Source organism: Fundulus heteroclitus, chromosome 3, assembly GCF_011125445.2.
Source record: "Fundulus heteroclitus isolate FHET01 chromosome 3, MU-UCD_Fhet_4.1, whole genome shotgun sequence".
In the NCBI taxonomy this organism is placed as follows: domain Eukaryota; kingdom Metazoa; phylum Chordata; class Actinopteri; order Cyprinodontiformes; family Fundulidae; genus Fundulus; species Fundulus heteroclitus.
Window position 1 is genome coordinate 14829763 of NC_046363.1, and position 15493 is coordinate 14845255.

The 15493-nt window shown below is 40.3% G+C and overlaps 1 protein-coding gene across 2 annotated transcripts in view; it reads right to left on the bottom strand.

Annotated features, from left to right (window-relative positions):
- Positions 1-295: 295 nt before the first annotated feature.
- LOC105927708 (A disintegrin and metalloproteinase with thrombospondin motifs 16) overlaps positions 296-15493 on the bottom strand; it is a 55122-nt gene continuing 39924 nt past the window's right edge. For both annotated transcript variants that reach the window (XM_036130668.1, XM_036130671.1), the window contains 6 exons: positions 3814-4018; positions 3496-3690; positions 3301-3357; positions 2939-3181; positions 1922-2069; positions 296-1824 (listed from right to left, as the gene is read on the bottom strand). In XM_036130668.1, the coding sequence (XP_035986561.1) occupies positions 1709-1824; positions 1922-2069; positions 2939-3181; positions 3301-3357; positions 3496-3690; positions 3814-4018 (964 nt within the window). In that variant the 3' untranslated portion in view covers positions 296-1708. The remainder of the gene's footprint in view (positions 1825-1921; positions 2070-2938; positions 3182-3300; positions 3358-3495; positions 3691-3813; positions 4019-15493) is intronic.

A 15493-nucleotide genomic window follows, 5' to 3' on the forward strand; every position in this document is an offset into this window, starting at 1 on the left:
TCCAAAGACTGACATTATTCTGCTGCCTCTTGGCTTCGGCCCATTCTAGACTAGGAATGCTGTGAGTCTTTTGGACATCGCCAAGTTAAGGTAAAGGTCTGCAGTCATAAATAAATAAACACAGAGACTATTTCCAATTATAAGTAATGTTAATAACACTAACTGTGCTTATCTCTGATATTAGACGTTGAAGGTTTGTTTAATTCCACATTCATTCTATTTTTGTTTTAAATAATATATCCTCACGGCTCGTTCACACATGCACAGGAGATTGGTACAAATAAGGAGACAAAGACAAGAGCTAGAATGTTTATTTTACAAACCTAAAATACAATTGTTGAATCCAACTGATAAAAAGCTGCGTATTAAGATATGCAATACAAAACAACAGCCTAGCACCTATGATGAAGAGAAAAACAGGTAATAACGATAGGGATGTTAATAATAAACTGAAAGGCAAAGCCATCCTGATGGTGAAAGCACCTTGCTGCATTAAAAGCATCAGCCAAAGAAATATAACAGAGGAGATCACGTTTCCCTCCTGAGCTTTTCTCCACATTGCATTCATCCATTTAGAGTTTCAAACTTTCTACTCCCTGGAAGATTAAATTCACTCCCACTTTAAGCTACACTGGATGACATCAGGACTCATGTCATGGCACACATTTGTTAATGTCATTCTGCTTAAAATGTAAGAGGTCATATAGTCAGACCATTAACCACTTCCTGTCATTGCTCTCAGACCCCAGGCAATATGTAATGCAGTGCTGTGCCAAATGTAAGACATGGCTATCTTATCAAAGGTTGCAATAATATGTCAACACAGTTACCAGTGATGATGTCAACTTAACTGTTTATGTCACAAGAAAACACAAGTCAGGTTATGATGTAAGGCTAAAAGCTGTTGGCTTGTCAGTGTGTGACAACAACTATGAATGTATTGGTGTTAAGGCACTTTGAAAGGGTGTATGCATACAGTTTGATAATACAGTCTTCCAGCAATGCTAAATCGTAAAGCAAATAAATAAAACAAACAACACTGTACACAGGAGACACAATTCTGTCCTGAATTTTAAGGCTATCACAATGTTTCTGTGAAGTTAAAGTGACAACTTGTAGCACCATTAGGTATGAAAGCCAGTTCACACGGATATGTCCGATCTCAAAATACGTCTCTCGTGTATGATGGTTTTTATAACGGTATTTGACTCCAAAGGTTATAACTTTATGACAGGGTATTTTCTGTTTTCCTGTCAGTTCTAGGGTGCATTTTTAATTTTAAATGAATCCTTGAAACATCCCTTTTTATAATCGGACCTCTTATAGATACCAAGCCAATAAAGGAAAAAAAAACATCACACTTGTTGATGCATTGTAGTGTTTAAAACCTCAACTAGCCACTTTTTGTCCAGGAGATGGTGAGTCTTCTGAACAGAAGTTGTCTGTCCCATTAGCTTGCATCTTATTACATCCTTCCCAAAATCCTCTTCTGTATTTGCACTCCACTACATCCAAATCTTTCTGTTAGAATCAGATCATTCAGATGTCCAGGATCACAGAGAGAGCAAAAGCCACAGCAACTCGTTTAAACTTTTATCAGTGCTTGCCACATGCTTATAAAAAAAACAATGTTTTTCCACGCATTGGCATCAACATAGTCCTTTCACTATCTAGCTACATAAGTACCACCAACAGTCCCTTTGAATGGTTATAGGTTGGAATTTGAACAGGAGTGGCAGCATTGCCTGCCATAGAACTTGTGGTTGCAGACTCCATGTTGGGGAACCAGATAGCACCAGTTGAAGTAATCCCTACAAGCCAGATCTGTGGAAAACATTACAAAAAGAAAATGGCATTGTGAAATATTGCTTGTGCAACATTTTAGGATAACTCTTAAAAAACGTTATATATATTTTTTTACCTTTCTTCTCTGATTGTGGGCAGAAGTTTGTGTTGCAGGCCTGAGACAATGAGGGTCGAAGATGGCTGACACAGCCGGTAGAAGGCTTTCCCTGGATCTGACACTGCACTGTCCTGGCCTGCACCCCTCCTCCACATGTTACTGAGCACTGTAGAAGAAAACAAGGCCCTTATAATGAGCGTTGTGTAGCTCACCGATCCCCAAGTACAAGACGTTTATTGTCTTGGCTCTTGTTAATCATCAACTAGTCATCTATAAAGTAGGGTTTTTTTTTTTTTTACCAGAGATCTACCAACTAGATCTACTAACTAAATCGGCTGCTCGTGGAATTACATCGATCCAGACCAATGACCAACTGGTCGGAAGACGTTACAAGATGGCATAGCCTTACAATCAGTGAACAAGCAATATGCATACACCACAAAATCACATCAGAGTGGGTGACTTATTGAGGGAAGAAGACTTAAGGATGGTTATTTTCAGCATCAGTGAGGCAAAGAGATGCAAAAAGCTATGTAAAAATAAAGTTGAAGACTTGTTCATGGCTGATTCATGTCATGAAAGAGCATCAGAGACTAATCATTTCATAGGGTAATAGTAAGGATAAACAGAGTACGGCAAAAATTGCTATGTCTTATAATTCTGTGCTGTCTTTTACGGAACATGCTGAATTTAAAAATGTTGATATTTGGTATTTTTGGGAACACACACACATACCTGGCTTTAGCATACGCTAAAGCCAGTTTAAAGGCAGTAAGAAAATATTCTCTTTTTTATTATACAATAACCATTTTCAGAGGAGTTCCTCATTCCCATGTAACCTCTGCTTCCAATAAAAAAATAATTGATATATTAGTCACTCAAGCTAGAAAGACATATACTGAATGCTGCTCTTATCTTTTCTTATGTTGTAGTTCATAAAGACAAATTAGAATCTTTCAAAAATCCAGATCAGCAAGTCAAGGCTCCTTTGTAAATACTCTGATCAGTGCCTCTTCAATCTTTATGTCATCTTACCTGAGACCAAGGAGATGAGTGCCACTCTGGTGAAGCTGTAACTTGAGGGAGAAGCTGAGGGGGATGAAGGGGATGAGGGTGATGAGGGGGATGAGGGTGATGAGGCGTCCTCCATCGATGGACAGGTGGAGTAACTCGGGTAGGACACTCGGCCAGGATGCAGGACCTCTGGAGCTCCACTTTGGGCTTGGGGACATGGTAGCACTTTTTGGCTGTAAGCTCTCTGTATTTCCCCGCAGTGTCCTTTGTTATGAAAAGAGATATCTCATTAAGACTGTAAGAATTGTCAACGACATCACACCAAGTGAACAGACAGTTAGCAGTGACAATTTTGGTGCTTATTAAACAGATACAATACACACCTTTTCAGCACACTTGATGAAGCGTGCCTGATAACCACGGCCGCATGTTGCTGAACACTTAACATCCACAGCAGATTACAAAGAGAAAGAAAGACCATGTTAGCAACACAGTTAATACAGCTTTTGCACAAATACAACAACCTTTAGCACGATCCACGGTCATTGGCGTTCTTTACGAGCGTACTGTTTGATTACCTCTTGCCATGTGGAGAGAAACCATTGGACCTTCCGTTGTTTCTGGCAGCGTTTGACAAAGCAGGATTCTTGAGTGGCAGGTTTCTGCAGGCCTGCGCACTCACTGTCAGACAGTGTGTGAGTTTGAGCACCTGGGTTGCTGCTCGTGCACTGCACACTCCTCTTCTTCAGACCATGGCCACACTTCCGTGAACACTGCCAAACGAAAAAGCAGCACGGCCATGTCGTTCATGTCATTCGACGTGATGTGGCAAGAAATTCTAAACGCAACCAGATAGGAGTCAGTGACTCATTGAACATGGCGTTGTGCGTACTCACCTGAGACCACGGACCAGTAGTCCAAACTGGTGGGCAGCTGTGTGTGTTGCAGGCTTGCCTCGTGGCCGGGGGTGAATGTGGACACTGAGAGTCGGGCAGGGTGTCTACAGTGGTCTGACTGGTCTTCTGGACACACTGAACCCGCCGCGTCTGCTCCCCTCCTCCGCAGATACGGCTGCATGCCCCCCACTCTTCTGCAGTCCAGCTGGAACAACACAACACAACACAAGTCTGCTAAGTAAACAAGCGCAGCTCCTCAATCATTTACTAAGACATGCCTGAAGAACTTCATGAATGAGATCACGATAACTGTACAATAATAGCCATTGCAGAAGACCACCTAGGTTGCTTCAAAGACTTTCAAATTTCCTATTTGGGAGAATATTTCAAAGGTATGGTAAGTGTTAATCTTGCCTGTGGTGCTTTAAACCTCTTGTACAGATCAGCTTGTTTAATGCCACCCTTTATAGCAAGTTTAGACATGTACAAGTGACAAGACTCGTGAGACTTGTGCGTACAGACTTAACTCCATTACGTTTAGAAATATCACAGTGGATGTCTTGCAAGTCCACCCCCCATTCCATTTTAAAGTATAGTATTTGATTAATTATTCCTAATTGCCTAACAATTCTATTTGAGGGACCACATGAGGCTTCTGCCATGAAATAATCACCGCAAGAACTCTATGAACGTCTATGCAGAGTATAGCATATTATAGTCATCAATAAATGGAAGTAAGCTTAGCCTCAGCAGCAGTTTGTAAGTGTGATTTAACTATGAGTGAGGGTCAAACTCTCTGGTAAGAATTGCAAGGGTCAGATGTCCAGTGGAGACTGTGTTAGGTGCCTCTGTGGAGACGTACCCCAGTGGCATTAATAACCACACGTGTTTATAGCCTTCCTGCTGATTGTGTGTGTGTGTGTGTGTGTGTGTGTGTGTGTGTGTGTGTCTTGGAGAGGGATATGTGTTGATCGTCAAATGGGTTCAACTTTCACAAGTGGATATCAGTGTTCCCCCCCCCCCCCCCCCCCACCCCCCCACCCCTTGGCACTCCGAGTGTGCAACCACAGAATGAAATCGTATGATATCATGTGATAATTATAAGTGGGCATTGAGAACTGTTCCCCGTGATGTAATGCAGATTTAGTCCAAATCACAGGGGGCAGACACAGCAAATGAAACAACTTACAAGGCCTCAAAAAAAAAGCATCATATGTAGGGATGGACTGATGACCACAGCTGGCCTGTTTAACCCGGCGTGCACATGGTGGTCATCTTAACATATGTTTCTGCTTTGCTCTCAGCTGATACAGGAAGGGATCCAACAAATAACTGAAAAACGTGTCCAACTGCGGGCTGCTACAGATGGAAAACATGCCCTCACACAAATGCAATATGGTAAAGTTATAGAGCCTCACACAGAAATATATTAATACCCCTTAAATCTTTTCAGCTGTGTCAATGTGAAACCACACATGCTCAGATCTGCAGTTTAAACGATTTTAGATTAAAACTCTAAAAAGTGTTACGTGCGTTATTTTTCAGTCCATTTTATTTTTAAATTCCTAAATAAAATCCACTTGAAATAACCTAATTAGTAATCAGAGGTCCATCTGTACGTAAGTTCATTTCAGTATAAATACAGTTATTCTGTGAAGGCTTCAAAGGTTTATGAGATCACCTTAGGAAACCAATGGCAGGGTTCTCCTTGTGACAGTGGTGCGAGAGTTAATTAAGTTGTCCTGTGGTTGCTGGTTCTATTCCCCATTCCGACCTCAGTCGTTGTCGCACTGTCTGCTGAACACAGCAGACAGTGCAAGAATAAAAGCTTAGAGAAGTTTAAAACAGCTTTAGGTTATCAAGCTATGTACCAGGCTTAGAGTCTCTCACCAAGTGTTTTCCAATCCATCATCTAAAAATGAAAGTGTATTAGCGCAAATTACCTTTCAAGAGATGGCCCCAAACCTAAACTGACATCCTGGGCATGGAGAGCACTAATTAGAGAAGCAACCAGGAGGGTTATGGTAACTCTTGAAGAGCAAAATAAATTCACTGCTCAGGTGGGAGAATCTAGATGAGCACTGAAAACAGTCATTGAAAGAAAACCAAAATCATACCTGTTTGCAGTTTGCCTCATATAATGCATGAGACACAGCAAATGTTTCGAGTCAAGTCAGATGAATTTGAGCTTTTGGACTTACGTGCAAAATACTGTGTGGCAGCAAACTTATCACCGCAAATCATCCACGAACACAACCATCCTTACACAATAAAATGTAATAATATCTGAAGCGTGCTTTGAAGATGCTTTTCCTCAGCTTTGCAGGGGTTAGGGCAAAATGCACGGTTAAACACCAGACAATATTAGAAAAAAAAAAAATCCTACTCAAGTCGATGAATGAACAAAACACTTTAGAATATCAGGGAATTTCACCTTCTATGTGGACAACGATCCCAAACATAAAGCCAAAGCTTTAATGGAATGATTTAGACCAAACCATGTTCTAATTTAAGAAGAGTCTAGACAAAGACCAGACAGAAATCTGAGACAAGACTTAAGATTTGATGTTCACAGATGCTCCACATCCAGTCTGATTGAGCTTGGGCTGTTTTACTAAACAGCCTCAAAATCTATTGTCTCTAGATATGCAAAGCCAGTAAAGACATACCTGAAAAGACTTGCAGCTGTAAATGAGGTTTTACAAAGTGTTGACTCAAAAGTCTGAATTTGAAATTGTAATGTTTTTGTAAACCATTCATCCTTTCTCTTCACAGTTACCAATTAGTTTGTGCTGATCCTGAAAAAGTTGAAGGGGTATAAATACTTTTATTCATTTAGTATTCTAGTTGTTAATTTATAGTTTAGCAGTTGAAATATATAGATATACACCTATTTCTATATTTCTAAAGCAAAGATTCTGTCATCACATGACAACTGTGCCTTATGGTATTCATTATTAAATCTTCAACTTGATTTTATGTTGGCAAATTTTGAGACAATAGCTGCAAAAAACACATTTCTGAATGTGAAAAGTCATTAACCTGCAATTAGTCTGTAACTGTCTTTACCATCCCCGGTTTTACTACTGTTTACATGCACATAAACTCTACTTCTAAACACAGATGCATGTGCAAGCACACCAAGCAGGTAATGGTGTAGATAAATAGAGCCCAAGAGATGAGTGTAAACAGTTGTGGGATTACTTTACAGGCACTATCACTGCTACCCAAAGTCAGTGTAAACACCGATCCATTAGGGGGGTTAATGCTGATCGGAGCGGTGTCTAACTTCTAATGGGGGTGGAGTGGTCTCTGAGAGAAAGTGGAAGGCAGACAGAAAATAAAGTGGAAAGAATAATGAGAGAAGAAGATCCGTGTCTAAGATAAACACCGGTAAAAAAAAAAGGGCAAGCAGGCGTGTCGGTAGATGTAGGTGGGGGATGTGACTCTGTACATAGCTATGGGTGCTTAAAACAGTACAGGCAGTAGGAAAAGCACAGCAGCAGAATGTAAAAAAAAAAGCCACAACACAACTGAGAGAGTAAAAGTATAGCGGCATGATCACTACTAAGAATGAAAGACAGCTATCCTTGGCTGAGTGCCAGCTGGTATATGTCTGTGTGCACAGCTGGACAAGGTTGGACAGGTCATAAAGGAAGAAGAAAGAAAAAAAAAAAGAAGACAGCATCAAAGGGCCCAGGCCATTAGACTTATGTTTACAGCTGAGCCTAAAACCACCAGGATAATGGACACATCAGTGGGGGCCTTCCAACAAGTTGTGTGTGTGTGAACGAGTGGAAGGTGGTTATCTCCTCCCCTCCTGACCTTTCAAGGCTTCTCTGTACGTTAGACGCTGACAGAGGACCGCAAACTGGACACGCACGCTTTTGTATGCTAAACCATTTAGTGTCCACGCTTCACAGTGATTCATTTACAAATAAGAGCTTGATTTAATTTTCCGCTTTCACTGTGGCATTGTAATATAATAACGGTATATGAACTTGGTCCGTGTGCGGACAACATTCTTATGTAGTGACCTGCCAATTCGTGTTACCTGATCTATACAAGGATGTAATACATTAACATGGTTAAATAATTGAATCGGTCTGTTCTGATAGAGTTCTTTTTTTAGGATGTTTTAAATGAACCACTAAAGCTTAGAAAGTGTCAAATGCTTCACTGCCAGCACATTTTCAGCTACTCTGCGACTCTCAGGCCCCGTTTACCGCGTGCCCTGTGTGGAGTTCAAAAGATGTCTAAAGGAAAATGATAAACTCTAATTTAAAATACCTACACAGATAAAAAGAACCAACAGATAAAACTTATCACTCGGAGCACAGCGAACCTATTATCATACTGAAGAATCCATTTAGAGTTGATTAAGCCTTTCTGACGTGCGTTACCCTGCTGGAAATAGCCATCATAGTATGTGCGCACTGTTGTCTCAAAGTTATGGACATGGTCAGCAACAAACCTCAGATTGACTGTGGTGTTTACCCAATGCTCAGGTGTCACTGATGCCCACTATGTAAAGACAAGATCCTCAATTCCACTATGCCACCACCACTCAGTGTTGGACTCGAGGCATAGTGACTTGACTACGAGTCCAGGTTCGAGTCTCCAGTGTTCAAGTCCGAGTCAAGTCCAAGTCATTAAAAAAAAAAAAATCGAGTCCGAGTCAAGTCCACTACTTATCCGAGTCAAGTCCGAGTCGAGTCACTATTGATCCAAGTCGAGTCCTTATTGATCAAGTCGAGTCCAAGTTCCGCACTAAAGTAAGCATAGCCTACATGTTTTTAAACTAAAAAAAAATCCACACTCCACCACATTGCACTAATAATTTAGATATTAAAATCATACACCAAATAATATTCTAATGACATATTAAAATTATAGCCTAATGATATAAAAAAAAATGTTGAGTCTTTTTCTCAATTTCCGAGTCAGAATGATCTGAATGTAGGAGTCCGAGTCCAAGTTCGAGTCATCAGTGCTCAAGTCCAAGTCAAGTATCCCAAACCTGTTAATATCCAGTTTTTGGGAGCATGTGTGAATTGTACCCTCAGTTTTCTGTTTTTAGCTGACATGATCAGGGGTTGTTGGGGTTGCAAGGTTCGACGAGTCGTGTGTTGATAGATCATATAATATTCCTTCAAGCAATGGGTGGTCATTTAAGCTACTGTTGCCTTTCTGTCCTCTCACACCAGACTTCTGACATAATCTATGTATTTTTGTCTGCTCAGCTGTCACTTACTGGATGTTTTCTCGGTTTCTGTAAACTCAAAAGATGGTTATGGATAGAAAGTCCGAGTGGCTCAGCAGTTTCAGAAATACTCAGAGCAGCATGTCTGGCTCCAACAGCCACGGCTACTTAAATTTCTTTTCTTTCCCATTTGGATCCTCGATTTGATCTTCAAAATATGTATCTTCTCTACATATGGATGGCCGACAACATAGAGTTGCTGCCATGGGATTGGGTGATTCACTGTCTGTGTTAACAAGCAGTTGACCAGATATATGTATAAAGTAGCTGGTGTGTGTATGTGTAAAAAAGCATCTTTTATTAAACATTTACAAATCCCAATTAAACCTTAAAATTATTATTAAAATTCTCTCTTTTCACTCATCGGGCAACATTCAATAGCAATAACACCACAATTTCTAGAAATTCTAAAGTTATTTTCTAATAAGTGCAGTCAATATCTTTAACTGAAGGCATTGAAACAAAGTTAAACGGACCTAGCAGACACATTTTACCACCATTTTGACCTACTTTGAGACATGGGTTTATGCCATTTTCTAAGCTGATAGCAAGTGGGTATGGCTCATCTCACTGAGAGGAAAACCCTTCACAACCTTCACATAGGACGGAATATTTGTTTGTGACATTAGAAAAATCCTCGGTGAAAGGAATGACCCAATCACAGCCCTGCAGTTAATTATGTAGACAGCAGATGGTGGTAGCCATCCTATCACAACGTTTTATAAACATTTCCACCCAAAGTGCCTAAGAACTCTGACACAGTATTTTTTTCTTCATTAATTAGCAATGAAAACCAGCTGGTCATGACTGCATCATACTACACATGACACAGTGAACCACAAACCTGCCACTACTGCTTAAAATGTCTGACTTAACAAAGATCTGAGGAACAGGGACCGTAGGTCTGAGTACCTAATATGGTTTGATCAATAATTTAAGTCGTTGCTTCTTGTTACAGAGAATGTGGCAGCTCTGTGGCTGTGCTTCATTTTCCTTGGATACATTTTCCAAAATGGAGATATACAAACTAAGGAAGATGGAAATACCCTGCCAGCTTCACTGCAATGCAGAGAGGGGGGAAAATCCCTTTTGAACAGCTGTTTGTTACTATAAAACATGCCTTAAAGTCTAATGTAACAAGATTCCATGATTTCATGGGCAATTACATAATATTGGTAAGTCAAATATTACTGCACATATGCCTGAGGGGAAAAAGAAACCTTCCACAGCAGGTGGTGGACCACCACATATTCAGTGCAGATCACTAAAGGGATTTCTCAACAGACTGTCTTCTAAAGGGAAAGTGACAATACGTGGGTTGACACTAAAAGGTTGCGGTTGCAAACTACTGACTGCTCTAAATTTGGAATTCAGGTGCTGTAAAATTAGACAGATGAGAGGAGAAAAGGGTTTAGACCGCTGAGGGCATCAGAGGAACGGAACGCCTCCGCCATTCCTCCACCACGTTGGTCTTTCTTTCCACTGTATGCGTTTATGTGTCAGAAAGTATCCTTTTGATTTTGGCAACAGGAGCGGCGTCGCACATTTATGAATCTGTTGCATTACATAGTACGGATCCCAGCACAGACAGACCGAACAGTTGCGTTTCTGTTGACACTTCTTTTAAATTTTGTGGTCTCGTATGTCTTCTTGCATCATTTCATAAATCATTTAAATGGTATATTGCATCATTCAGTCCAAATGCCTTTCCCATTTTAATTCATTTTGTTGCACTTCACGAGAATCATTACAGGAAATAGCTTATGACTGATTATACACAAGACACTCTTTTCTAACAGCTAAGATGCACAAAGCTTTAATGTGCATGCTGCCATATAGTAAATTGCTTAAATATTAACACCACTTTTATTTTATTGGGATTTTATGGGATGGTTCTCAATCCTGGTCCTAAAGACCAACTGTCTTGCGTGTTGTAGGTGGTTCCCTGCTGCCAATCACTTGACTTAAATTAATGGGAGACTAATAGGGCTCCACAGCATTTGATGGCATGCTGGTGTAGGCGATGTAATCATTGGAATCAGAGCTGCATCTAAAACCTGAAGGGCAATGGGTCCTGAGGACCAGGAATGAGAACCTTTGTTATCGACAAAAACAATAGTGCATAATTGTGAGGTACAAGGAAAATAATTAATTGCTTTACAGATATTTTCACAACTAAATCTTAAACATGTGGTGTGCATTGGTACAGAAACTTCATTACTCTAATATCTTCAGAAGTGACCTAATGGACAAATATAAGCCACCTGTCTGCAAGTTAATCTCAGTATAACTCACACTATTATCTGAAGGCCTGAAAGCATTAATCAACAAACAGCATCATGAAGACCAAGTAACACAGCAGCAAGGTCAAAGACAAAGTCATGAAGTAGTTTAAAACAGGGTCTGATTATAATGCTTTAGACACCCCATGGAGCACAGTTTAAAAGCATACTATGCAACATTTTTCAGTTAATTAATGTGTTCCATACCATTTTGGATGATTAAATGAGTAATTTCAGGTCGAACAAAGGTTTTCTCGGCCGCCCTGGTGGTCTGTGGGGGAAATACCGTACTTGCCCAAGAGCCCTCGGCCCGCACCCACAGGCTCAGAAGTCTCGTGCAAGACCGCGAGAGTCGGTCTTGCTTTACGGCGAGAACTCCATGTGTTTTTACCCTGCCATTAACTATATGCACGCGCGAAAGCAACAACAAAGAACCGCGTGTTAACGTCAAATAAACATGCAAGCATATCGAGTTTTTTATTATTGTCATTATTATTATTATTATTATTATTTTATTTATTCATTTTTTTTTTTTTTTTAATGTTGGCGAGGCGGTAGCGTGAGTTCGGCGAGGCGGCCAGAAAACATGTTAGACTTAAGACTGAGGCTCAGATTCACCTTCCAGCAGTACTACGACCATAAATATACAGCTAGAGTTTCAATATGCATTGATTATCTCAGTTAAAGTCTATACCTATATCAAATTAAAAAGATGCAGCAAGCTACAATTTCCATCTCCCGATGTTCAAAACAGGTAGAGGCAGTCCCCCAAAAGACTTGCAGATCTTACTGCTGTAAAAGGGAGCTATCTATCTATCTATACACACACACACACACACATATATATATATATATATATATATATATATATATATATATATATATATATATATATATATATATATATATATATATATATATCCTATATGCTTGGAATTTTACTTCACAGTTATTCTTCTCTTGGGGTTTGTCTGTTACATTAAATCATAAGAAAATACACCTAAGTCTTTAGTTGCAATGTTGCAAAATTTTCAAAAAAGCTCGAAGGGAGAGTATACCTTTGCAAGATGCTGTATCTTGGGATACATACAACACAGTTTTAATGGCTGGAAGAGAAAGCCCAATTTGGACAGACAACAGGATGTTTTCTGGACCTGCTGCTCTGATTCTGATGGGGTCAGTGTCTGAACTGAACCGCTCTCGGCTCATAAATCAAAGCACAACTTGTCACCAGTGTCACTCTCATTTCAAAGAAGCTGGTTGATATTTCATACCATTGCTACAGCTCTATGTGGGCATACAGAGGAACTCTATTCTCAACAACAGCTGCCAAAAGTTTGTAGATAATTTCCGTTTATACTTAACAGAGATTGAAATCTACATCACATCTCTAACCTACATTGAGAGATGGCTTTGGCAGAAATTACACTTTTTTTTCCAGCCAAGAAACTTTTAGATGGCATCAGTCAGTTGTGTATACCATGGTGCAAGACAACTCAATATCCACTTCCTTTTGTAACAGGAAACAGCAAAAGTATCAAAATGGAATGGATGAAACAGAAAAAATACACAATGCAATGAAGCAAATTCCAGAGATAATTGGCTTTAAAGAAAGCTTTGATAACAACAAAGCATGTAGCTTTACTTTACATGTGGAACCTCACCAGAAGGAGGCTCAAATCTTGCCTCCTTCTGGGGCCTGTCTGGAGTTTACATTTTGTCTGTGCCCGGGTGGCATTTCTCACTATACTCTGCTGTCTCCCTCTGACCACAACATGAGAAACATGCTTGGCTAAATAGAAATTCTAAATCAGATTGATAGTGTTAAAGAGCACGGCCAATTAATAGAACAAGTGACGTGTCCAGGGCAAATCCAACCTTTTGTCCCATTGCAGCTAAGACAAGTTCCAGCCTCTTTAAGTCCATGTTCATGATACAGAGTAGAAATCAATGAACGATACAGTATATACCTGAGAGAGTTAACCATCATTCACCTTCACCATATGTTGCACTCGTTAAGCTCTAGTGCGAGCTCCATAGTTTCAGAGGACTGGGACTGCATCATATCTTGGAGATGTAATACTCTCACGGCAACAGCTGCTTTGCAATTGACATTCTATATCTCAGTTAGTTCCTGTGCAGATTTCACTGGGACGGTGCCAATAACCTGATATGTTATGTACTGTAATTGTGAAACCTCAAGCATGTTTAGAGCGCTATATGAGAAATCTTGGCTTTAAGAACAAAAAAAATACATATGATCCTTACTAAAAGGTATCTTACTTGTTAAGACCGTTGCTATCCCAAGACTCTATTTCATTCATGTTTTCTACTCTCTGCATTACCTTACATGACACTGTCCAGGACAGTGTAAGGCAAGGAAAGGAACATTCTTCTTGTGTGTGCATGGGTTCACTCATGTCCTGTTTGTCACTGGGATAACCACTCCCTATGATGTTCACAGCATTTGAAGCTATTGACTGATCGCCTGTCTTGTCCCTGAATATCAGCAGTGTATCTCCAGTGACCAAAGCAACAATTTATTTTTGCCAAGATCCAACACAGCCACACCCTGAGACCTGACTAGTTCTTACTCCCTTCCCTTGCTCTGTCAAGCATGGCTATTCATCAGAGAAACTCAAACTGAGGCATATCAGTAACAGTTCACAGCATCAAGGAACACCTGCTTCCCCACAGAAATTTCAAGGGAAACCTCAACATGTTTGATCACCAGAGTTTAGAGGCGAATCAACATGCCCCGTCAGATAACTTGACTCTACACACGACTCTAAAAGAGAGAGGTGAGATAACGAGTTTTTCTTGATGAGCAAACTACTTCAAATTTAGACTTACAATTCCTTGATCAAGGCTGTACAGTGGCACAGTGGGTAGCGCTGTTGCCTTGCAGCAAGAAGGTCCTGGGTTCGAGTACACCCCTGGGTCTTTCTGCATGGAGTTTGCATGTTCTCCCTGTGCATGCGTGGGTTCTCTCCGGGTACTCCGGCTTCCTCCCACAGTCCAAAAACATGACTGTTAGGTTAATTGGCTTCTCCAAATTGTCCTTAGGTGTGAGTGTGTGCGTGAATGGTTGTTTGTCCTGTTTGTCTCTGTGTTGCCCTGCGACAGACTGGCGACCTGTCCAGGGTGTACCCCGCCTCTCGCCCAGTGAACGCTGGAGATAGGCACCAGCACCCCCCGCGACCCCATGAGGGATAAAGCGGTTTGGAAAATGGATGGATGGATGGATTCCTTGATCATTTAAAAAAAAGCTAAATAATCTGGCAGATGGCCTACTAAACACTGGTTTCAGCCAATCAGGGTATCAATGAAATCGTTCTGACAAAACAGATAGGATAGCAGCAGCTTCGTGTGCGTTGTCCTGCGCTGCCATGTTTATTTTGGTTTGGCTGTGGGCTCAGCACCTCTTGCTTTCACCACAGCAGCATGTCCTGCTTTAAACCATAATATTGCAATGTGATTGGCCCGAATGGTTTTTGGGTCGGTGACAAACGGTTAAAGGTGGAGCAGTACAATATGAATTTGCGTGTGCTTGTGAACGCAGAAACACCGCGAGAATTCAGTTTGCAGGCAAGGCTAATAAAAGTGTGAAGACTAAGTATTATAATGAGGTGGGAGGTCAAGAAACCAAATTACTGACAGGGAAAACATAGTGATGACTTTATTACTTCAGAAGAATTATTTAATTGGTGTATCAATCAAGTAAATTTGGTAGGTCTAAAGCTATTAATTGAAAGCACCAATATAATACTAAAATTAGAACAGTATTGGTAGCAGAATACAACTTAAAATGTAAAGGAAGAGCACTTAATAAAAGCCGAATTCGATTATGAATTACACAAATAAATAATGTAAATGTTATGTTTCTAAAAACTGGAATTGATAACATAACATGTTGACCTGAAAACCAGATGTCATCTGTTAAAACAGCCATTTCACCAGCTTCCAGTAAGCTTATTATCTACTTCCTTTATTTAGAAGTCAACCCTAACCCTAACCATATGCATAACATTGAACTGCTAAAGAAATCTGGCTGCCAGACTTTCAAGTGAATCACACAATTAAATAGCCAGTGTTCAAAAGTAGAGGGATCACAGACTCTGTCACTTTGTGCTCT